Source organism: Dipodomys spectabilis, unplaced genomic scaffold (genome assembly GCF_019054845.1).
Source record: "Dipodomys spectabilis isolate Male_0828 unplaced genomic scaffold, ASM1905484v1 ptg000197l, whole genome shotgun sequence".
Taxonomy (NCBI): Eukaryota; Metazoa; Chordata; class Mammalia; order Rodentia; family Heteromyidae; genus Dipodomys; species Dipodomys spectabilis.
Genome location: NW_024870874.1, coordinates 6,523,222 through 6,549,859, shown reverse-complemented (window position 1 = coordinate 6,549,859; position 26,638 = coordinate 6,523,222). Strand labels below are relative to the sequence as shown.

The window sequence follows — 26,638 nt, the reverse complement described above, 5'->3', positions numbered from 1 at the left end:
TGTTTATTCTGGGGAAAAATGTTAATTATGGGGCAATAAATGGGCTCAACAGGAGTTTTTACTGTGGTCACACCACTGTGGAGGAGTAGTGTTGTGAGCTGTTTCTCAAATTAGTAGCATATTTCAGATAAAGAAAGGAAGTAGCCTTAACTTGAAACTGCTGTGTCATTTCTTCTTCCTTAACTGAAATTCCAACCAGGGTTCAGGAAATGCCCTCATGAGCTTACTTCTCTTTTTCCTCAACTAAGTGGATTCCAACCAGCCCAAACTATTCATTACTCATGATCAGATCATTTACTTTGGTTGTCTCTTTGGGCATGGAGCTTATGATATGGGAACAGGGACTGTAATCTGGTGCTGTCTGTCGAGGTGATTACACTGAAAGAATCCAATCATTGCTGGTAGGTAACTAATCTAGCAGGTTAATTTTCTGTACTTTAAACAAACTAGGAAGGCAAGTTTAATCAATATCTGTTGTACTTTGGTATACATAGCTTGCTTATAATTATGATTTTGTCTTGTGGGATAACTAGGTATCAGTATGTTAGAGTAGTCAAGCTGTGATTTGCTATAATTTGGATGAAATAAAGCTGAAACTCTATTAATGTCTTATTCTATCCAAGATGTAGAAATCACTGTTTTAGTTCATGATAACCCAAGGAATTTCTTTTTCAGGTTTAATATTCTCAGATATTTACTAAATTGGAACATGATTCAACATTTTATTGCCTCCCATGTTATTTTATGAGTAAATGTTAATGCCTATTTACATTCTAGGAATGTCTATTTTATTAGCTTTTAAAGGCAAGAAAATATAAATTCTGTTCAGAGTAGAAATAACACCAGGCAGGATATTAGCCCATGTTCTTTTCCAGAGTTAAAACATTCTTCATTTTAAGATGTTGTCCTAATAACAACATTTTAAGTAACAATTTTTAGCTTTAATAAGTCTTATCTTTATTTAATTGTAAGAATTCAGAATTAAAATAAGGGCTTAACAATTATTTGAATTTGTACATACATGTGTTAGATACATATATGTAAATATATAATTACCTATATGAATTCTTATTCCATATTGCCAATGTTATCTCAGAATGCTTCATTGAAAGTAGACATTTGAAGAACAAAAATAAACGAGGTAATATTTAATTCAGTTTGGGTAGCTGTAACTTATTTACTGAAACTTGATTTCAGGTTCATACTTTAAAGTAGAATTGATGATTTTTCCTGTTCAGACACTGTGTCAACAAAGCTAATTGAAGCTGGAGTTCATTATCAACATTATCCAGACAATTCTGCTTCAGTGTGTTTTAGGTGAATCTAAGTGCTATTATATAACTCCAATTAGCTTTTAAATCAATATTAATATAAACTTTTACTTTTTGTTGTTGTTGCTGTGATCTACTGTAGGCCACTTTGAAGTTTTGAAGCTTGTGGGTTCTAAAACAAAGACAAACAAACAAAAAAACTCACCTACAAAAAAAATGAAATACAAGTCATGTAAAAGTCTCTCTCTTTTTTTTTTTTTTTTTTGGATGGTCTTGGGGCTTGAACTCTGGGCCTGGGCATTGTCTCTCAGCTCTTCAGCTCAAGGCTAGTGTTCTACAACTTGAGCCACAGCGCTACTTCTTTTATTGGTTTTGATGATTATCTTTTTAGTTAACATTTTTCCAAGCAGTAAAATTGTGCAGTATATCAATTCAATTCACTTAAGTTAAACTCAGAGTTGATGTCAAATGTAAAACATGCTTCTTAAAAGTCAACTTTAATGAATGAAACATAAAAGTTTAAGTTCTAGGTAGCCAAGATAAATATGAGATTTTTACATATATCACATTTTCTAGTGTTAATAAGCTTTCTAGAAAGCTTTTGTTATAATTCACAGAGTAGAAGAATAATTTTTAAAACAATAGTTTGGTGAGTCAAAAATGAGAAATAAAAAAAAGTAGAAACTGAAAGTAACCAAATATTTTACTGGAGGGTTTCAAAGAGAATCATGATGAACACTGAAAAAAATATAACAATTATTGTATATCTGTCAAAAGGTACCTGCCATTCACTATTAAATATTTTTCTAATAAGTGCATTCAAACATATAAAAATATTCTTAGTGTTCTTAATTTTTAAAACATTTGCTTTTACTTTTTTTTGTTAAATAAGTTTTTTTTTTATTGTGAAATGCTGTACAGAGGAGGGTTACAGTTACATCACTGAGGTAATGAGTACATTTCTTTTTTCAAAATTATTTATTTATTATTATTTTTTTGTGGGGGGGTCTGGTCGTGGGGCCTGAACTCTGGGCCTGGGCGCTGTCCCTTAGCTCTTCAGCTCAAAGCTAGCGCTCTACCACTTGAGCCACAGCGCCACTTCCGGCTTTTTCTTTTTGCTTATGTGGTGCTGAGGAATCGAACCCAGTGCCTCAGGCATGCAAGGCAAGTGCTCTACCACTGAGCCACCTTCCCAGCCCTTTTTATCTATCTATCTATCTATCTATCTATCTATCTATCTATCTATCTATCTATCTATCTATCTATCTATCTATCTATCTATCTATCTATCTATTTATTGCCAGTCCTAGTGCTGGAACTTAGGTTCTGGGCACTGTCCCTGAGCTTCATTTGCTCAAGGCTAGCACTCTACCACTTTAGCCACAGTGCCACTTCCATCATTTTCTGTTTATTTGGTACTGAGGAATCGAACCCAGGACTTCATGCATGCTAGGCAAGCACTCTACTACTAGGCTACATTCCCAGCCCCACTGGCTTGCTTTTTAAATAGGGCGCACATTTATACTCAGACCTGCCTAGATTTTGATCTTCCTATTAATACTTCCTACATAGCTGGGATGACTGGTACCATACCACTACAGCTAGTGGTTGGGATGAGGTCTTGTGAACTTTTTGCTAAACTGTAATCCTTCTGATGGCCAGCTCCACAGTTGCTAGGATTACAGATGTATGACACCATACTGGATAAAACTTTCTTTTTATTGCAAACAACCATTTTTTATTAGCCTCTAAAATATTTCTTACAAAAATGTAGTGATATAATGTTTGGAAAGGCCTACCTTTAAACAAGATAGTAGGAACAAGATAGTAGGTGAGTCTTTCTCTTGAGTTAACCAGTAACGAGATCTTTCCAAGTCAAAAGATCATGTCAGGGGCTGGAAGGTGGCTCAGTGGTAGAGCGCTTGCCTTGTATGCCTGAGGTCCTGGGTTCGATTCCTCAGCACCATATAAGCAAAAAGAAAAAAAGCCGGAAGTGACGCTGTGGCTCAAATGGTAGAACGCTAGCCTTGAGCTGAAGAGCTGAAGGACAGCGCCCAGGCCCAGAGTTCAGGTCCCATGATCGGACCCCCCCCCCCAAAAAAAAAAAAAAATCATGTCATTTTGACTTAGTTATTATCTTGGCAAGTTTGGTTAAGTTAAAGATGTATGTGGTAAGTTCTGAGGATGCTAAGAGGCTTATGTTATGGTATTTGCAGCATTTTGATCCTTAATTCTAGAGATAAGTACCATATGAAAAGTACGTATAGGTTCTCTGTGATTGGATTCTAGGGGTATGGGGAGGATTTAAAGAGATCATGGTTGCAGTATATCTTGAAAAACACTAGCTATTCTCCTGGTGGATGGCATTGGACTGAAGGACAGAAATACGCAAAACAAGGTATATCTATAAAGTTTCAATTATAATTTGGAGTCATTGTGTGTGTGAGGGAATAGCATGAGGTAAGAGAAAGGATGGGGCCAGATCATGAAGAGTTATGCTTTTAAGACTTAGATGATTTTAACAAAGGGAGTAGCAAGACCTGATTGCTCTATAGAGGGATCTCTCTGGCTTTAGCCATTTGGAACAAAGAATGGATTGTAAAATTGTCATTAGCTTTAAGCCTTTTTATTTCTAGATTTCTTCTGTACTTGCATTAAGAGAGCAAAGACAAAATGTGCAGTGTCTGAATAAGACCTTGAAAAGAAGGTATGATAGAACTTTGTTCCTGAAAGATCAAAGGCTATCTACAAGGATGTTTTCCACTGTAGAAATAACCACTGAAATGGAACATTTCAATGATATGAAACTGGAGCTTATTTTGCATTTTCCATATGACTTTAAGTTAGTGCTTGTGTGTATATGTGTGCTTTAAGTTGAGTCCACACCTAGAGTGGAGAGTGAGAGTCTGGAGCAGGGTCTGAAGATAAAAGATGAGGAATCTGGAGGTGTATACAGCTCAGTCCTGTGTCTGAAGAATAGCTCTGAATTTATTCCTAGTCACCCAAACTTGCATTCACAGAGGAGTTTTGCAGTTGAAAATCTAACTCACAGAAAGGGACTCCTGCCCTTGCTATGAGGCCTCAATCCCTCATTTCTGTCAGATTTTCTAAGCTCCAAAGGAGCTAATGAGCTATTGTCTCCTATCAGACATCCGCCTCCCCCCACTCCCCATCTCCAGTTAATGTTATCACTTACCAAACCAGTCTTAGAGAACTCTGCCTCAGGATAGCTTTGAGAGCAAAATTAAATACAGAAGGAAACATTACTTTGCATTATTTGGGAAAGTAATGCTTAATTTATGTTTTCTTTATAAGACATTTCACTCTTCCATGTTTTCCCAAATGAATTGTTGGTTCATTTGCATTGGTTTGCATCTGAAACACCAGTTGCAAAATCACTTGGAATTTGTTCTCCCAATGAGAAGTATGACAAAGCTTCTGCAATTACTTTAGGAGTATACATGTAATGATGAAAATTAAACACAATAAGGACAGTATACATGAAAAGATGAACATTAAACACAGTAAGAACAAAAATAGCAAGCAAAATGTGCTAAGAGACAGACATAATTTATAAAATAAATAGATGAGCTAACCATTAGTGTCTGAGAAGCTTTAGTGGATATCAAATATATGTGTTGTGAAGTTTTCTCCCTCTCTCCCTTACCTTTCCCTCCTCGCCTCTCCCTTACTGCTTTTCCCCTCCTCTTTCCTCAAACATTAGGAGCAAACACCTAGCCTAAGCTCTCCTGGTAAATCACCTCATTTTCTTCTGTCAATACCCTGGAGGCAAGTGCTGACTTCCCTGTTGTTCAGAAGAGAAAAGGGAAGATTTTTAAAGATAGGTAACTTTCTCAAAATGTCCCTAATTGAAGTGATAGAGCAGGGACTGGGATCAAGGTCCATATGGTACCTAGACTGAAATAACTTATATAATCTTTCCTTGTATACTTAAAATTAAACTTTATATTTGTTGTTCTCTTTCATTCATTTTGAGCAAGGTCCCATCTTTGAGAGAGAAAAGAAGCAGTTGAAGGGGAAAAGGTAGAGAGACATTCGAGATCATGATTCTGCTAAAAAAAAAAAAATGTTTCCTCGGGTTACACAGGAAAGCTTTTGACTGTACTTTATTTGCAAAAGGAGCAGATGCAGAGGTAACAAGGGACCAGAAGAGATGGCTCTATTTCATAAAAGAAAGGGGTGAAGTGAAAAGACTCATTAATGTCAGAACTGTAGATGGATAACCAGTGACAAATATCAAGTAGATTTGTTTCGGTTTGGGCTGAGAAAGGTCATTGATTATTTTTGGTTAAACTGGTTCACAGAGGCCAGGTCCCCACTAAAAAAAGGAATTAATTGCTTCCATTTCCCACTAATTGCCTCAACATTTCCCTGTGCTTTGTCATTGGAGATTTGGTCAGAGGCGAAAAGTCAAAAGTCAGAGTTTGATGGAATCTACATAAAAAGGGAATCTGAGGAGACCAAATTATGGCATTTGGTGTAATAATGATAATGATATTTAGCATTTTTCCCTGGGAGTGCTGTAGATTTTTAGAGCCCTTTTCAATCTTTAATCAGACCATAGGGCACATTTAAAAGAGTTCACTGTTTTTATTTCCATCTAGAGGATAAGGCATCACAGAGAGATGAACTGACCCAGGGCAAGTCTCCTGAGATGTTAATCCTGTATGTGAGATTACACCCTCCAATGTTGAGTGTTAACTGGAAGCTTCAGCTCTTCCCAGTGGAACCACTCATACTTGTTCCTTCAGAGTCTTTAGGATTTTTTACATGTTACTGTCTAAGATTACTATCAGATTCCACTGAAAAAATTATCACCCTAAAATGAAATAATTTGCTTTCAAAAAGTTCTTAATTCATTTGGCTCCTGATTGATGCTTGAATTGCCTTTATAAAACAAGACACTGTGCTGTGTTTGCATTATATTAAGCAGTCTTGGTAATCCTGTATCATTCCAAGGTCTTTGGAATATGTGAGATATATATATATATATATATATATATATATATATATGTATGTATGTGAGACAATTACTGTATAATTGTTTTGGAACCCTAAGTGACAATTTTAAAGGAGAATTAAAGGATTTAGGATATGATAGACCAGTGGTGAATCATTGACTCCTATGATTACCTCATAATATTTTCCTTCAGAGACCCAAGAGATGAGTATTTATTTTTTTCTCAAGAAGTTCTAATTTAGCAATGTCAATGCTTAGCTAGCATAAGCAGAAATGCAAGTTACCGTTAACTATTTTCCATTATGAGTTCTTAGAAACCTGATGTATTAGAATGAATGTAACTTTTTTTAAAGCAAGATGGATATGTTTCAAAACTGAGTGTAGAACAATCAGTAATTTGATCCCAGACAGTTTATGTAATTTGACTGTAATTTAATTTCTCTGACTATAAACTTGATCTTCCTCCTTAGATTTTCATGTTTATTAAAGTTTGATATTTCGCAAAACACTTTATTTGAACATTTTTCTCATTTGAGAAAATGAGAAAATTCATTTGAGCCGGACTCTCTTCACCTGGTCCATGTAAGCATTCCTTTCTACTCCCTCATAAGGTGATTGCCCATATTCGGTCATTTACTAATTAGAACAACCTTGGGAACTCTGAAGGGTTCTTGCATCCATTGTACAGTTAGTGGGGTTCGCATCCTGGTAGGGAAGTAGCTGGCCAACAGGCGCAGGGATTGTCAGTGTGGAGCTGATGTTAAAGTCTAACGGATTGATTTTCAAAATTCACAATCTTAACTGCACATCAACATTGACATTTGTGCAACTTAACAAGTTAAGTTACTTTGACCGGTACCCCCAATTGTGTGAAGGAGATTTTTGAAGCCTATCTTCTTTCTGCCAACATGGCGACGTATACTAAAAATAACAAACCACTATTATTGGTGGCATCCATGTCATCAGACCTCGATTCTTTCTCATTTTTTTTTTTTTTTAAATCTAATTTCAGAATGAGTGAAGAGCCCATTTTCTCCTGCAGGCTCAGCTAGGTAGGCAGTGTTCATAAGCAGTTTGGAATGAGGTTGACTGCCCCCATCTCCCACCATTCTTAGACAGGACCACAGCCTTTTCCCCCCAGTGATAAAGCTAAGGATTAACTCTGAGAGGAGCCTTAGTTGTCAAACTAGTTACTCATAACTTTTGGACTTGTTTTTCTTAAGCAATGTAACGTCATAAAACTCCTATTAAATATATAAACAGGACACCCCTGCTGAAATAGAATGTCTGAGGCTGTATACATGGGGAACTTGGATTGACTGTTTTGATTAATTTGACTGCTCGAGTCAGTCAAAAAGTAATCACCAGTGAAGCTAACCATTCTGACAGATTTTTGGCCCACTAACTGCTTATTTGACTGCCTTGCCTGTCAGGTTGAAGTGGTCAGATTGATTGGAGACAGTGTAATAGAAAAATTTAACTTGGGAGAACGTGGGTGTCTGTAAACCAGAATCTACTTTAAATAACTTTATTTGAAATCTGTACTTATTTTCTTGGGACTGGGGAGAAGTTTGAAAATGACACATTGCAGTATTTGACTTTTCTAGAGTGAGATGTCTTGCTGCTTGTTAGAGTTGGTGATATATTTATAGGCTACAACGTAATCTTATTTTCCCTATGCATGTGTAGATTTCAATAACATTGAAACTTTACCCTAACTTAGAAAGCATTCTAATAAGACCTCATATTCTCATACTTTTCTGAAGGTTTGATGATAGACACATGACAGCAAATGACTTCTCAAATGATGGGTTACCAATTCAGTTGTTAGCCACTTTTGGTAAGCAGAATGACCTTGTCATTCATATTAGTCCTTCTGAAAAAGGAACAAATTATGTGAGAAAACAGAAACAAAATACCAAATAAAATCTTTGGTACTACATATGAGAATTTGGCTGACATGAACTCAGCTGTTTGTGAAACAACTTTATATTTAACAATCATACTGCTCCTTTAGAAATGTTGTTTTGTAATAAGCTCCAAGATTTGGGCAAGACCAAAATAATATCACACAGAAAGATGAAAAGCATGATTTAGGAGAGATGGAAAGAATGATTTATGCTTATGTAACAGTCTTGGATTTTATAGGGAGAATATAACCATATTATTATTTGCTGTAAACATAGCTTTATATAGTCTGGTGTATGTTTGTTGAATACCCTAATGTATTTACATTGAACATTTGAAATATTCTGTTATTGTTGGAAAGATTTAGTCATCTGATGGTCCTTAATTTTCTCAAAATACTAACTTCCCCTGCAAAATATTTTGTAAGTATTCAGGACTTATATTTTATCACACATATCTTTAAAAATAAATGCAATGGAAAGATTTGATGGAAATAAGTGGTAGTATGTCAATAATGACTCTAAAATAATGACATATTTCTTTAAATAGCTCTGAGTTAAAGTCATTTTATGTCCCATTTTATTTTTTTAAAATTATTATTAGTAGAAGGGAAAAAGTTTATTTTAGTGCTTTTCAACTTTATGCTTTCTAGTTATGAGTGTTCTTAGCAACAGAGCTTTTGACCTGAGTGAAATCATTATATCAAATACTTTGAAGAATGCTATAAGAAAACCATCAGAGTATTTATTTAAGTTGAATATGTTCTTTATATTATGGTATCATTAATCATAATATTTGAACGATCATCTTGATCTTTCAATTTTTTTTTTCCATTTAAGACTATGAAAATGTATTGTACAAATTTACCTCTTAGGCAGTGTCTTATTCAGATGCCTGAGCAGTAGGTAGTCTCATTAAAAATGCTATCTTGAAAGATAAAACTTTGTTTTAATGATTGCTAATGACTGAGTGCAAAGATTCAGGGAAGAAACCAGTGTGAATTGGAATTCATGCTTTGTTCCAGAGCTCCTTACACTAGTCTCTCACTGTAATGTCTAAAGTGTTGTGCAGAGCATAGAAGATAGGGCTTCACAAATCGCTGGCTTGATGTGAAGACTTTGAGAGACAAGGTAGATGGAACTTCCAAGCAAGGTGCCTGATTCAAAGCAAGCTTTCCTAACAATTGATGCTATTATCATTAAGTTGTTCATTTAATTTTTAACTTTGAACAGAACATCAGGATAATGGTGAAGTTAGGTTGGTTTGATTTTTAACTCCATGTACTAACATACGTTCTCAAAGCCTGAAGTGGTTAATCAAAAAAATGAAATAAATAAGGGAACAAAATAATAAGATCAAGAAAAGGACCATAAAAGGGATTACAAAGGTCAGTGGATATAAAAGTGCTCTGTAAGTAGCAAAATACTATAGAAGTGTATTGTTCATTTTATTTGTTTCTTTGAATTCACCGCCATCTGTCTGCTTTTCCTAGAACCTTCTGGCTATATATTTGTATTTTTTTGTTTCAAACAAATTTAGTTTCAGTGCTAAAAAAACTCTCACATAATTTGTATCACTGACAGGGAAAATTATTAAATTTTGGAAAGATTCAGAAACTGAACTATTTGTGTAATATGTCACAGATTTTCTGTTCAGCCTGAAGGAAAGTTGTCAGGCTTAAACTTAAGAAAATGGCTATTATTTTGTTCTTGTAAATTCTCTTTAACTAGTAAGAAGATTAATACTAGGCTGGTTGTTGGTGACTCATGCCTGTAATTGTAGCTACTTAGGAGGCTGAGATCTGAGGATCTTGGTCCAAAGCCAAAGGGGAAAGGAAAAGTCCATGAGATTCTTATTTCCAATTAACAACCAGAAAACTGTAAAAATCACTGTGGTTCAAAGTTGTAGAGTTCTAGCCTTGAGTAGAACTTGACCAAAAAAAAAAAAAAAAAAAAAAAGGAAAGATTAACACTGACATTGAAACTTTTGGTGATGATTTTCCATTAAGAAAAGGAAGCATGCTGGTTGAGCTAGCTTTACTAATAAATCTTTTATGTTAGCTTTATTTTCCCTGACCAAAGCAAGTGATCAATGCTAACAAGCATGAGCACTTATTGCAATGTTGAGTGGTTTCCTTAAATGAGTAAGCAATTAAAAGGAGACATGAAACTGACATAGAAGTTCATGAAGGAAGATGAGGAACATCATGTTACTTAGGAGCTTTCAGACAATATCCTAGATTGCTAGATTGTACACAGCTTATCCTAGGTTGTACACAGCTTGTAAGTTTTCAGCTATCTCTTGTTCTATATATTTGCTTTGTTCTGATAGAGTCTTCTCATCCTTTGGCTCCTCCACTTTCTCTCACTTTTTGGTCTGGTTGTTTCTACCTTCCATGGCCAGCCTTTAGTCCTCATCCTGAAGATTCAGTTCTCACAGTCATGTGACTTGTCTATAGCTCCTCTATTATATCTGATCATCCATTTTACACACACACACACACACACACACACACACACACACACACACAACAGGTGCTTTATGTGTGTGTGTGTATGTAGTGGAGAAAATACAACTATGGGATTTACATTTTGTTAGCATATAAATCAAATTTATATCTCTGGATATGGTTTTCCTGGCATAGAAAGTAAATAGAAGAGAAGGTATCTGGTGTTGAATCTGGCACCTGCAATTCATTTCTCAAATCATTGCATTCTAGTTTCTCCTTCAGACAGAGATTTGGCACAGAAATGCAAATTCAGGGCTCATTAGCATGTAACTGGCATTTCAAATCATAGGAACAGATGAGCTTTTCATTCCGACCTGTGGAGAAGAGAGGGACAGAGAAGATGCTTTATCTTGCCCTGAGGTATTCTCACTCCCAATTCACAAAGTCCCTCTAGTTCCTGCAGGATGACTTCCATTCTCCATACTTCTTGAAAAGTATTCTCCGGAGAATTTCCAGTGACCCATTTATTTTCCAGTCTCTGGCAGTGTCTTCTGCTCTTTCTCTTCTTTCATCTCTGAGGAAGTTGACTTTGATAAGCACTTTTTTTTTCTTGAAACTCTGTCCTACATTGGTATTGTGATGCTGCACTGTCCTCCTTTTCCTGGTATGTTTTTTTTTTTTTTTTTGAGATTCTTTCAGTTTCTTCCATCCTTAGATGCTGATTGTTCTCAGAATTCTTCACTCAACCTACTCTTCTTCCAATTTCAATTCATCATTCTGAAAAACTGTCTCTAAGATCCAGGTTCAGTGCACTGTCTACACTGGCCACCAAGTCCATGATTCTACCTTCACACATTTAGGTGTAGTAGGTCTCCTTCTGGGATGTTTCAGAGGCAGTTTCCTTGACACTGTAAATCAGTAATGAATCCATCATTTTTCTTTGAAAACTTTTGCTTCTAGTTTTATTCCTTGTTTTGTGAATCTACCTTCTCTACCACTTCCTATTTCATGCCATAGCACTGTCTATGAAACTTCCTTCCTCTTTATTGTATAACTCAGTTACAGGTACTAATATTTTTTCTATTAATTCCTTTCTATTATTGGTAACATTTGCCTATTTATTTGTCTAAATGCTGTTGCTTTAGCTAGGGCTCTTTGTATCTCTCCCAGAATATGATTCAAATCCCTATTTATCCTTCTTGTCTCTAATATAATCTTCCAATAACTCAGTCTCCATGTCATTGCCTGGGGATATTTCTGAATGTTAATTGATCATATTGATATCCTACTAAAGGCCTTATTAGGGATTTAAGAACAAAACATAGGGTAATAAATTTATCTGCTTATGAGCTGTCTTCTGCTTAATTTTACATTTTTATTTCTTTGCACTACAATTCCTTGAGATCAAACTGAAAAGGAGAAAGGAAATACTGCCCTTTGTAACTTCTATTGGAACATTTTAGTAACACTGAAAGATTAAGTTAAAGAATTTGGGGAAGTGATCTTTGCTAGCATTTTCCTCAAGTAATTTCAGCTGTGATTGAGAAATCCCTTATTACCAGCATTTCTAGGCAGGCTGTTTCTTAGAAGTCATCAGCAAAATTCACAATGCTACAAGAAGTAGAAACCCAAACAGAATTAAAGCCTGTATTAGCTTCCTTTCTATTGCTGTTGTAACAAATTTACCAAAAACTTTGTTTTAAATCCCCAAGGAGTAAAATTTCTCACTGTATGACTCTATAGTTCTAATATATTAAAGTGTGTTGCTCTGAGCTAGAATCAAAATGTTGCCCATGCTTAGTCCTTATCTGGAAGCTCCAAGAGAGTCATCTGCTTCCTGTCTTTTCCAGCTCAAAGTTCCGTATCACATCGACATCTGCTTTCATTAGTAAATCTTCTGTCTCTGTCTGTTCTGTTTCCCTCTTACAAGGACTCTTGAGATTACATTGGATCTACCCAGATAATCCAGAATAATAGCTCCATCTTAAGATCCTTAATTAAACACACCAACACATTCCTTTGTGCAATGTAAAGCTAGACAGAGGTTCTAAGACATCTTTGATGACAAAGACATTAATTTACCTATACAAAGTCACGATATAAACAATTGGAAAAAATTTTAAGAAGGTTAAAACGATATGTTTTCAAATAGAGTTTTTGTGTTTTCCTTTTAGTTTTCATTGAAAAACATGTTTTCTCCCATTTTTTAAAAAGTCATTTGTGTCCTCAAACAAATATGGAAAAGAGCTAGTAAAATAATTATAGTAAAATAATTTTGTATATTTCAAAACTATGATAATTACTTTTAAAAATTTTCAGAGAATATATTTATCCACTATAAGTTATTTTGGCAACTTCTCATATCCATTTGTTTATGGCTAATATTTATTCCCAAGTGAATGAAATTTAAGGAGACTGAAGTATAATGATCATAGTATTTACTTAGAATAAACCAGGCTGAAACTAAAATTATTTTCATGCTTCCTCGTTTCCCTCCCTTCCACTTGCCCTTGGTGTCTTGTAAAACGGAGTAATATCAGCAAAGCATTAAAAAAAAAAAAAAAAAACAGAAAAAAAAAGCTAAGATTTTTTTCCTGGAGGGAGTGATGGGTCCCAAACACTGTGCTTTTATGATACAGTTTTAGAAACTAACGTGGATTAAAAACAACTTAAAGAATGCGAAGAGTTACTATGTTGTAGTGGCAGATTTTAATTTCAGCATGGTTGCCTCTGTGTGAAAAGAAAACAAATCTTGCAGCATGTGGTGGCTATAAGACAGATAATGCGAAACAGGAAATAAACAAAAGCCTAATCATGAATGAAACAAGTTCCATTAATATGGAGAAAGCAGCTCCAACAGCTTTTCTGTAAGAGAGAAGAAGCATAGGTAACTCATATTTCCATGTATCTATAGGTCATGCTTTTTATCTTATAAAACAAGCAACAAAACTTGCAGTTGATAAAATTCCTACTCACAACCAGAAGATGAGAAATTAAGTATATATGTTGCTTGTATGTTTATGAGCAGGCCTAATAACCTGCATGTATGTCAGTTTCTTATCTTTGAAGAAAGCATAAGGGAAGTGTATAGGCAAGCCGCTTGAACACTTTTATTCAGCTTCTGAATACGACTACTATTATTTTGCATTCTGGAGCTTTCATCTATCCCATAATGTCCTGAATTAATGTTTCAAAAAATTTTATAGCCATAAAAAATTTAAAGCAGAAGTACATTTCTTTGATTCTAAAGAATTGTTCTTCAGTTACCAGGGGAAGATAAAACTATGACAACTATGTCACAGAGGTCTTTCTCTTTTGAAATTCCTAAGGAATTTGATGAATGTAGATACTGTAATGACAGGTATACTTAAAATATGGAAAGGCAAAATCAATTATGTTTAGAAGTTAAGTAAAACAAAGACAGGATCAGTTTTATGCTTTTCTCAGAAATACCAGTGAGGTCTACAAGAATTGAGTGATAGAAATGTGCTTTTGAAACGAAGCCATTTTCTGCAGTTTGTCAATCAAAATGAATAATCTTGAAGTCTCACTTTCAATTAGATTATTTTAATATTTAACTACCTAAAATGCCCCAATCATATTCTGTAGAAAATGGTTAGACTAGAATACTGCAGTTCTAATGATGACATGTTATTATGATAGAAATGACTTCATTAATTGATGATCATATATCAACCCATAAAGGAAGTAGATAAAAGATAATAAAAGTTTTCAAGTCAAAGAAGGTATACTGTTTGGGAATTTTTCAAGGATAAATCTTTGAAATCTTTTTTTATTACTATAAATATATGTAACTTTCTTTGTTAAATATCCTTTATAAGATCTGACCAGGCTGTAACCATACTGATATTATCCCAAATCCAAACATTAGGAAAATGATAACTATTTGTAATAGAAAAATATCAAAAACTGAAAACATAATAGGGTTTGAATATTTATCACAGTTCCTATTTTTGTGGCTTTATGTCTGTTTTGGAACATGCAGACTTAAAGAAAATTACACTGGTAACTTCCTAAGATATTTGAAATCTGATGTTTTACTGAAGTCAGTCTTGTTTCTCTTTTCTTCTTCATATAATTCATACAGTATCAAGATGGTATACTGAGACAATATGCAAGAATTCTGTATTAACTTTCAAGTTAAACAGTATGGTTTAAACCATTACCTAAGCACATTAGTTGATTTAAGAAGCAAAATATCTTTTAGCTTTATAAATCTTAAAAAAAACTGTTGGTGTTAAAGATCCAATGCAATCAGATAAATCATTTGAATTGACCATTTTTAACACCTTACTAAGTCTAGCTTAAGTAACTAACTTGTGTATTTCCAAGTTAATTTAATTCTAAATACAGCTGTTGTTAATAACATTAAAATAAAATGTTGTTATACCTGAATGATATATTAAAAAAATGAAGAACATGTTTTTTCTTTGTGCAATGTATTTGTCCAATGGGGAAGGATAATTTTTCATTTCATTATATATCCAAGAGATTTGAAGTTTGCTTTGTGATATCATATATTTCATAAAATAGTAATTAACTCCCATTGTACTGAAGTCTATCAGAAGTATTTATTCATTTACTCTCTTTTAAGAGGTAGGGCCTTACTATGTTGCACAGGATGGCCTGGATCTCCTGGGCTTGGATGATTCTGCTCCAACTTTTCTAGTGCTGAGACTACAGGTCTGGGATGCAAATCTTTACTTGTGCTGAAGTATTAAAAAGTAATTGTGTAGATTCATTGAAGTTTTTATTACCTTGTGAGGTTTTTATGGTATCATGAGGTTAAGTAAGATAACACATATGAAGCATAGTTCTCATCCCACATTTCGCTCAGTCAAAAAGTAATGACAAAAAATGCTATCCAGAAGCCTCGGGTTAAGTGTTTTTCATAACTCTCAGTGTTTCAGGTTCATATAATCTGTATGTTTTGATATCCCCGGGGATTTCAAGACAGCACTCTACAGTCCAAAACATTAATACAGCTACAGCAAAGTCTATGGGCATTTATTCTAAAAATAAATGGTATTAGTTGCCTCACTTCATTTCATACATGATGTTTGTTAGTAAGTGGGATCACACTGACTTGTTTATTTTATTATTTTATTTTATTTTTTACAACTTTTTGGGTTTTGAAATAGTAGATAACGTGTTAAAGACTGGTAACACGAGAGCTGTAATATAGGTGAACTAAGATAATCAGTTTGTAATTATGCCAAAGCCTTGAATGCAGAATTTTGGAAACAGAGAAAACATATTTATTTCCTAGGGGGCCTTACCTTAGGGTGTAAGGCATGAAAAATTCAAATAAACATTCAAATAAAATGTGCAAAGAAAAATGTGCAAAGAAGTGTACTAAATGTATTATAATAGATTTTTCCATTATGTAATTAGAAGATGGGTGTCTAGCATGTTCAGTTCTAAGCCGTTTCATCTTCTGATCATGTTCTCATCATCCTTGTATGTTCATCTCATCAGTCATCACCTTTTTGAATGTAATGGAAACTATATCCTTTACATAGCCAAGCTCAGAAATTATAGTTAGGTTCACAACTTCTATATTTACCTATTTCACATCCCCTCCTAGATGCTTTCAAAGTATCAATTCACAAGTTTGTGATTCTCTGTCCTATCACAACCTTATCATCACAATGAAACTACTGTCGTTCCTTAATCCATTTCTAAGCATCTCTTCAACTCTTTTGTCTACATGATCATGTCACCCTAATCACATGGCTTTTTTTGAACAACTCTCTTGATGAAGATTAATTTACCTCTCAAAAATTCATTTGACTGAACTTCTATTGGTCCTCCCTGTGATAAAGCAAATAAGAAACATTTAAATACTGAGAATGTTGCTGATGTTGTTTCTACTGGCCTCTGGAGTCTCAAATCTCTCTCCTCTGTTCTATTATCTCCTTTCAGTGTATTTTTCTTACTTTGCTTCCTCCCATGCCACGATTTCTGCACATGATGCCACATCTCTCTGACCATCTTTCTCCTACTCTTCTTTTCATTACTTTATATTTATTAGCAGATCTAGTTCTCTCATCTTCCTCAGGGAACTCTTCCTTCATTTCTGCCTAAATGCTTTCCTATTCCAACATGTTATGTTTATGTTCCTTTCTTATCACTATAAAGACTTGAAGGTACATATATATATATATATATATATATATATATATATATACATATATATAAATCATTTGTATGATTGCTTGATCAAAACTTATATTTTCTACCTGCCATAAACTACATGACCATACTTGACTTGGTACCCATTGTAACCCATTACATGCCTATCATACATAGTCAAAGTCGCATTTGTTGAAAAGGACAAATCAGCAAAATTGATAGCAGAAAGTCACATTTATTAGAATGTTCTGTTCATATTTTATCTAGGTCATTCTGCTTGACTTTATGAAACATTTTACTTTCATAAGACTTGTCACATTGTATTATAATTATATGTTTAAATATTGATTATCCCCTAATAGGCTGTGAACTCTGAAGAATGTGTTATGTGTGTTGTGTTATCATTATATCCCCAAAGCCTACTATAGTAGCATAAAACCTGATGTTGTGTAGCCATACAAGTTATCTACATACTTGACAGGGAAAGTTGCTGAGTGATAGAGCATTTGTCTAGAAAATATGTAGGAAACCCTGGATTCTATTCCCCACACTCAAAAAATATATAGAGAATTACATAGTCTTTCAAATATATACCACATATATTTCAAAGAAGCATGACTTAAATGTTCTGAATGTTTTTTCAGTTATTGATGTGGCCAGTTGACTATAATGTAAATGAATACAAGATGTGATTCTTTCTGTTACTATCTAAAAAATTCGAATACACAGACTTTAAAATGAAGTTGGACTAAAAACACATTGGTTGCTAATATTTGTTCTCTTTCTTTTCCATGATGCACAGTGGTATCAAGAAACTAATATAAACAAAATGAATAAGCACATATGATTGGAGCTAAAAGAGTTGTAAGAGAGACACTATATTTTATAGACTAAAAGCAACTCCTCATCAAATGCAATGATTTTTACCAGTAGAGCAGAACTGAATTAGGAAAACTATGCTTAATAATATCCATGTCTTTCTAAAGTATTTTAAGTGTGGACCTCTCTTTAAAGACACACCACTGGAATTATCCAAACTCAAATGATTGGGACTGAAGAAATATGTTACAATCACATTTTATATCATTATCTCTTAAATAGCTTTAGATTATATAATACTCAACTGAAATACGCTGACAGTTATTCAGAAATCTAAGTAAAACTTTTGATGAACTGAGTCCTACTTTAGTTCAGCAGTTATATCTCAATCAGACAAGCTCGACTGTATAATTTTAGGTTTAGTCAAGATGAGATTTATGGGTATATCATATCCACCGACTTCTGTGAGGAAAGTAAGATTTGAAGAAATGAGTTATTAATCTTTACTGCATAATATTACAAATGTCATGTGGCTTTTATGAGTTGGTACGTAGGAGGGAGTAGATTCATAACCCCCCCAAAATAGATTTCCTTTTATATACCTCTGGTATCAAGAACATAATTAATGGTTACCTATTACTCACTTGTGAAGCTCAATTCTTTTCTTCATTTATTAATTTCAAGTTTAGTATAAAATTAACAAAATTAAATAAGGGCTGTCACACTGGAGTGAACAGAATTGGCTATTATGCTTTCTGATATGTGTGAAGACACACATGCATGTGTGTGCTTATGTGGTTTATTTACTATCATCAAGTAATATATTTGTTGTATTTATTAAATATGTGGCTGAAGGTATTGTGTTCATTTTCCTACTGATGTCTAAGGAGGTCTTTTCCTACTGATGATCGAGACAATTACTTGTGTAATGTTTGCTATGATTTTTAGCATTGAGTGTCTAAAGACCAGTTCCAAGCAGTTGATTCATCTCCTCCCAGCTTCTTTGCCCTCAGTTTAGATAAGTGGTCTCTGGGTGGATAGTGACACATGGGTTACAACCTTGCTTTCTGGAGAGGAATAACTTTCCCTTGGGACTGACTTTATCGAAAAGAAAGCTCTCATTAAACGTTTGCTGAGTGAATGTTGAAAGAATTAGCTGAAAGCTGTTATATCAGGATTTTTCTATTAAAAAAGATAACATTTTTTAAAAAGCTCTAATAAATATATTTACATGTGAATTATATTTTAAAACACATATGTATAGAACTATTTGAAGTATGATACAAGTAGACAGAGTCATTGAACTGGTTGGTGGAGTCCTTCAATGTTTTTTTTTTTTTAACAGCTACTCCTTTTTCTCTTAATCCCTTATAACATGTATTTTCCTTGCTATCCACATAATATGCTATAAAACTCATTTAAGGTCTGCATCATATAGAACATTGAAGAGTAAATTGAAGGAACGAATGTATTTATCTTGGAGAATAATTTGAATACTACTGTATAAAAATACACATCTTTTCATGTGAGGACAGAGGGAACACTTCCAGCCTGTATTTCTTGTCTGCTCTGCATTGATCTATAGCTCTTTGCTAACCAAGGGATTTTGTGTCCAAATACAAATACTGTATGTAACTAGGTAGTATTTATTTGATTTTTAATTACTTTCTAACTAAATGTTTTGTGAATCGTATTATCACCCTCAAAGAGTAATCTAGACTCTAGAATTTAAAACCCATACACCCTAAGAATCATTTTTAGTGCCACTTCAACTGCTATTATCAGAAATCATTTATGACTTCCTCCCATGCACAGGCTCTCAAGAATTCCTGTGTTGATTACTCTCAAAACAGAAATAGAAAAATGGAAAAGAAATTGAAATCTCAGATGCATGTATTTGTAGTCCAGGGGATATTCTCTAAAGTTGCCTTTAAATTGGAGATGCCTTTTTACTTCTGCCTGATAAAATTTCCCTGTAACTTGTTGGACTTAAAGGAATCCCTGTGATTCTAGTTATTCTTAGGTACTTTGGTTTGCTCAGTAAGCATATTACCTCTGGTTCTCCTAATGGATCTAAGCATCTTTTTTTCCCCCCAAAGATATTGGTAAATGTGTTTAAGAAATCTGCCTGCAGTGGTACTGTAATTGAACATCCAGAATATGGAAACAGAATTCAGCTTCAAATTGTCCTGCCTCTACTGGGTAGAGACAGGACTGCTAGGGATGATCAGCTTTAAGTTCTGTGGCTTATGAAAGCTTAAGTGAGGATTTGCTTTCAACAAGTACAGCTTCTCTTCTGCCCCTTGTCACGAGTTTAAAAAAGCTCATACCTTGTATAATGTAACTATAGGGTTCCACTTTTTACTGAAGGTAATGTAACTCCTTCATGCAACAGATAGAAAGGAGTCAGGAAAGATTTTGCAAAACTAGCTTCCAAAATGGCTCTATGGTTTTCCATTACTACCAACTATGAATAAAAATCTCCATTGCTATGAATACTTGTTAATGTTTCAGATTTTGGCATTCTGACAATAGTATCCTCTTGCTTTAATGTTCGTTTTCATGATGACATATGATTTGGAGCATCTTTTTGTGTGCTTATTTGTCAACTGGATATATTTCCTGATCTGATATCTGTAAGGTCTTTGTCTAATTTTTCAGTGATGTTATTTTCTTTGTATTGTTGAACGTCACTTTCTTTTTAATAGGTTGGATATTTCATTACTCTGTATGTCTTTTGCAAATATTTTTGTCTGATGTGACTTCTTATTGTCTTCATAGTACCAGGCAGGAAAATTTAATTTTAAAGAAATCCAGCTTATCACATTTTTTTTGTATCTAGGAAATTGGCAGCATGAATGAACTCATCTAGATATTCTCCTATGTTAATTTCTAGGAGGTTTTATATTTTTCATATAAGTCTGTGATGCATTTTGAGTTAATTTTTGTGAAGGTTGTAAAGTATGTAACTGGGCTCATTTTTGACAACTTCTATCAAATCACTGTTAAGTAACATTATTTTGATTTATAATGCAAATGCCTTTTAATAACAAAATAATCCCAAATTCTTCCTCTTGTTCCTGTATCAAATTGCTTACATTTACTTATTCATAGGCATACACAAGCTTATATATATGTGTGTGTGTGTGTGTACATATATGTATGTGTATACACATAAGCTTATGTATACATATTATATATAGATAAGCATAAATTTATGTATGCCTATATAAACAATAATAATTACTATCATATTGTTATGGTTCTAAAACAAAATGTTATGCTGTATCAATTAAAACAGAAAAATTTAAAAAGTTATTTTACTTTCTCTTATTCATTCTTTAATGCTTTTCTTTATGTAGGTCTGAGTTTTTTAAAATCAGTATGTACTATTACGTTAAAGAACTTCTTTGAACATTTATTTGCATGGTGAGTTGAGTGATAAAAATACTTAAAACATTAAAAACATTAAAAAATATCCTAATAGTTCAAAAATTTTTACAGAGTAAATGAAGGTCGTTTTTACTTCTTCAGATTTTTAAGCATTTCATTCCATTTCCTTCCTAGTTGCATGTTTTCTGAGAAAAAGTCAGAATTCTTATCTTGGCTCTTTTGCAGGTGAAATGAAAGTTTTCTTTGACTTTTTGTAGTTTGAATATGATTATCACTGGGCATGGATATTTGCTTCTTTCTTAATTTCTTTTTTTGTTTCTTTTCCTTTCCTCCCCTTTCTTTTTATATTTTTTTGAGGTTTCTAGATCCATGGTTTGATGTCTGATAATTGTTTTGAAAAATTGTAATTAGTATTTCAAATGTTACTTTTTTTCTTGCTTTGTAATCCTCTGGTATTTTCATTATGTAAATGTGAACTTTTTGTAGCTATTCCGCAGTACTTGAATATTCTTGGCATAATAATCTTTTATTTTTCCTTGTATATTTTTTAACCTTTCTATTAAGGAGTCTTTCGACTCAGGTAGTCATTCCTTAGTCCTGTCTACTAATAAATATGAAAGAAGTTCCTCATTGCTGTAGCAATAATTTGATTTCTAGTACATCTTGTTTTTATTCTTAAATGTTTCTATTGCCCTTCTGTTCTTTTATATGAGCTACTCATATATTCATACACACCCGTGGCATAGTAACTACAGTTGTTTTAATCCAGTCTGATAAGTCTAAATTTGCCTGCCATAAATGGATTCTGATTGTGATTCTGTCTGTGTCTTCAGATTGTGCTTTATCTTTTAAATAAGCTGTTTAAAATTTTTTGATGACCATATATGATGTCCTATGCTTAAAGATTAAACAAAAAGGCATATGCAAATTTGTCATAATTCATACTGTTGTGGTTGCCTGTATTGCTAGAGTGATTGATAGTAATACTATGTAATAGGTTATAAACTCTTAGAACTCAGGGATCATATCTCTAACTTCTCTTGAACTCTTGATATAACACTAGAGTAAATGCTCTAATAATAGATGCTTATAGAAGTTAATGGATGAAGAGTGAAAAATGAATTAGATATGAATGTTATAAATTCTGATTCAGCATGCTTTCTTTCAGACCTGAGATTATTTTGTTTGTCAGTATACATTGTTCTTTAGTGCAGAGTTTCATACTGCAAGATCACTACACTTGTGAAATTGAAAATGGTATTTATAATGTATGTTTTGTAAATGTACACAGATTTAGAGGGATTAACTTAAAACTGTAGGATAATCTAAGTAGCTACCCTTAAAAAATTACCAGCAGCAATTTAATGAAACGTTATTTTACAACTTTAAAGCTCACAGCAATATAATTAGTAATATGTGTAATCTTTATTACCAATCTTAATCTTTTTTATATGACTGAAAAATTATTTTATGGTAGTACAATTAAAATAATGCTGAAAATGTCAGCGTAACAGAATTAAACTAAAGTAACTACTACAATATTGTACCCTAAACCAGCTAATTTAAATGCAAAATACTTTGTAAGGGCTATTTATCTGAGCTAATGTATGTTAAGGGATTTAAGGAGTAGTTTGTGTAACTGAAATAAAAAGAAAAATAAGCACTGTACAGCAATCTTTGCTATTGTTTAACATGAGGGAAATATTAAGTAGGTTTATATATGGGCCACTTGAGGAAAATGTATTAGAAGCTACATCACAACTTAGTAAATAAAAAGTCAACTGGCAGGCAATACTGGATTCATAAGTTTTTAAAGGGAAAGCTTGAGATGCTGAACATTGCCCTTTTACAAATAATGGGTTAACAATAACCATGATAGCTAGAATTTAAGGGTATGTTTTGTTGAAGATATTCACAGCTGTTTACTTGTCAATGCCAGAGGAATTTCTTCTGAATATTTCCATCTGTCAATCCACAATAAAAAAACTCCACGACGTCTTATATATAAGTTTATCTGATTTGGGGAAGGGAAGGGGAGACACAGAAAGGGTGGGACAAAGGGTGAACCAGTTCAGCAGTAAACTATTCAACTTGGGGGGAAGGAAGGGAAGTCGGGAGGGGAAAAACTGGGAAAGAAGGAGGGAATGGGCGACACTGTTCAAAAAGAATGTACTCTTTACCTGACTTAGGTAACTAACTTGTTTGTATATCACCTTTACAATAAAAATCTCAAACATAAACCAATTTATAGCTACAATGCATACTATAGGGAAGAGTAAAATAACCTTTTTACAATATGAAACTGGACTTAGTATGGAAATTTGGGAAAATACTGAAAAGTTGAAAAAAAAAACTTGCTAGATTTGTCATACCACACTGTCACTCATAGTACATCAGAGTTAACATCTAGTATATAATCTTTATAATATATTATATTATTTGTACATGATATATTTATATAATATGCTATAATCCTTACATATAATAGTATATAATAGTAATTTTTAATATTCTTGATAAGTTTTATTATGTTCCACAGAATATTTACATGTAATTTAAGGGAACCTAAGGAATAGATATGATATCAATCGCACTCAAATTATTGATTTCACTACATTTTCCTTGTTTGAAGCTTTCCTTTTCTAGGACTCTCAAGATAGTGTTGTTGCTTATATATTATTTTCTAATTTTGCTCTTACAAGCTGGATAAAATCAAAGATTTAATAGCCTTTTTCTTCCTAAAACTATAATCCATTAAAATTTTATATAACAACAGAAACATAGATATTAATGTGAAAAAATGTAGACATTACTATGTGGTTATGGAGGTAATTCAAGTTCTGGAAGGAGAATGATAGAGTCGATGATTCTTCAATTTGCTGGTTCTGATTTTGTAGGTCCCAGCACTCTTGGAAAGTTCCACAAAACCTCAACTGCAGAAGACCCAGCTACGGCAAGGACCACCCTTTATGACCCTTGACCACCCGATCATCAGCCAGACTCTCAGACGGTCCCACTCTCCATCAACAAGCTGTGTGCTTTGGACACAGTATGGACACCCCAGCCCAGATAGAGACGCTGGCCTCACAGGAACCCCGCTCACCAAATTACTAACTCTGGGGAAAGACAATGGCAGTGTGGAATGGCATGTATGTCTAATTGCTGGTTCTAAAGCTCTAGCTTTAAAACAAAACAGAACACACCCCAAAATGGAAGTCAATGTTCACTGTAAAACCGTTTTACAGTGATCATCTCAAATATATATTAACAAAAGGAATATGTTTTAACAAATTAATCTATAATTGTTAACCATGTCATCTTGTTATGAATAATACATTATAATTCATTCTTCAATACACTCTTCAATTAAGTATCAGTGACAATCAAAATAAGCACTAACAGCGGTGTGCTAGTGGATCATGCCTATAATCCCACTTACTTAGGAAGCCAAGAGTGGAAGAAGCATGGTTCTAGGCGAGCCTGCAGAAAAGTTCCTGAAGTCTTATCTTCAAACTAATCAGCATAAAATTGGGCTGGAAGTGTAGCTCATGGGATAGACTGCCAGCCAAGCAAGCAAGGTCAAATCACAGTACTATCAAACAGTACTGCACTAACAGTAATATCTGCTTACAAATTTAAATTCTAATTGTACAGGTTTTCTGAGTAACTTTGGTAATTGGAGAACTTGCCCAGAAATTATTTAAATAACAACACTTTTGTGTTCTAAAATATTCATTAGAATAAAATGAGCCATCTTATTAATGTTTCATGAATTTTTTTCAGAATCTTTTTTTTTAGTGTTTGATTTCATTTCATTAATTTATTTTGACCATGGTGGGGCTGAAATTCAGGGCCTTGTCTATGTTAGGGAAATCATGAGCTATATTCCTGGGTCTTTATATGTATTGATTTTTATCTTCAAACTCTTACCTATGATCTAGTAAACCACAGGCAATTAATGAACAGAGAATACTAAATAAGTTAGAAAATTGATATTTACTTAGTTTATTTTTATTGTGACTTATATTTCAGTAAACCTTCAAAAAATACCGATGTATTAATAGTGCTACGAAACAACAAGAATCTGGAAAAAGATGTGATATTCCAGTTTAGACAAACTATACTTTCTCTATTTTCCATTTGAGTAGTGTTCAGAATCCCATTATTTGAAACCAAATGATAGAAGAAAATTTTGTAGAAACAAATTTTATAATTATCTGGAAAACAAAAAAAGTAACTGCCTTATAGGTGTTTAATAAAAAATAAAACAATCATACAGTAGGACTCTCAGAAATCTAAACAAAATGTAGATTTCTATTTGTATATTTACTTAAACTTTTCAATAGTAGATATAAAGATCTTTCAAAAACTGGGATATAGAACCAGCATTTCTATTCACTCAGTGAGGAGCATAAAAGATATGTAGGATGAAAATCATCTCCACAGTAAATATTAGAATTATACCCAATATGATTCATAACCAACACTTTCAAAGTTCATTTTCTTGTTTGGAAGATCAATTTTTAAGGGAAAAATTCTGAATCTCAAAGCATATGACTATACCAATCAATTTAGATAAAATCCAGAAAATGACCTTATCACAAAGTTTTTTTAACATGGATAAACGATATATATATACACACACACATATATATATTAATTTAGCCCCTAAACTATTTTCCCTTATGACTGAATTAAATGATAATTTCTGAGATTTATATCAGTACTTATATCACATTGATAACAGACATATAATGACATTTTCATGGCATATGTTACATTTCAAATGTTGAATTAAATAAGTTTTTTTTTTTTGCTCTTTAGCTTGTTAATTACTCGATGAAAACACTGTACCTTATTCCTATCTATATATCTAGATTTTCATATTAACTTCTGGACAATAATATAATCAGTGTGTATATTTGGTGAATATGGAAGTCATAAGTTCTATGAGCCTTGTCCTTGGGTTCTACTGTCTGTGGTCTATTTCCTCAGTAGAATTTGAGCTTCATGAGGGCAGGAATTTATATTAGTAGCATTTTGATTTATGTACAAATCATCTTTGGGATTTTTTTTTTTTGCCTGTCCTGAGGCTTGAACTCTGTGCCTGGGTTGTTGTCTCTGAGCTCTTTATCTCAAGGCAAGCACTCTATCACTTGAGCCACTTCTAGTTTTCTGGTGGTTAATTAGAAATAAGAGTCTCACAGACTTTCTTGCCTGGGGTGGCTTTGAACTGTGATCCTCATTTCTCAGCCTCCTGAGTAGCTAGGATTACAGGCATGAGCCACCAGTACCTAGTGTTGGGAAATGTTTTAGTAGTGGTGTTTCAACATTTGATTTAAGTTGGCCAATGATTTTTCTTAGAAAATAATATTAATGAAATCTCAAGATCTTCTTCAGGGCCTAGAGTGTGTGGTTTAAGTGGCACAGTGCTTGCCTAGCAAGTGTGAGGTCCTAAGTTCAAGCCCTGGTACCAGCATAATAAATAAATGAAACTAATAAGCTTTCATAATATTCCCCAGCTTTAAATTTTTGTCAACTATAATCTAACCGATGGCATTTAGATATCTACGTGTAAGAGTCAATTGAAGGCTGGGAAGGTGGCTCAGTGGTAGAGTGCTTGCCTTGCATGCTTGAGGCCCTGGGTTTGATTCCTCAGCA

The 26,638-nt window shown here is 33.5% G+C and overlaps 1 protein-coding gene across 3 annotated transcripts in view; it reads left to right on the top strand.

Annotated features, from left to right (window-relative positions):
* The first annotated feature begins 268 nt into the window (after positions 1-268).
* Positions 269-26,638, top strand: part of Tfec (transcription factor EC) — a 50,230-nt gene continuing 23,860 nt past the window's right edge. For 2 of the 3 annotated variants that reach the window (XM_042696079.1, XM_042696078.1), the window contains exons 1-2: positions 269-401; positions 23,875-24,126. In XM_042696079.1, the coding sequence (XP_042552013.1) occupies positions 23,947-24,126 (180 nt within the window). In that variant the 5' untranslated portion in view covers positions 269-401; positions 23,875-23,946. The remainder of the gene's footprint in view (positions 402-23,874; positions 24,127-26,638) is intronic. The other variant, XM_042696083.1, reaches the window with a different exon arrangement.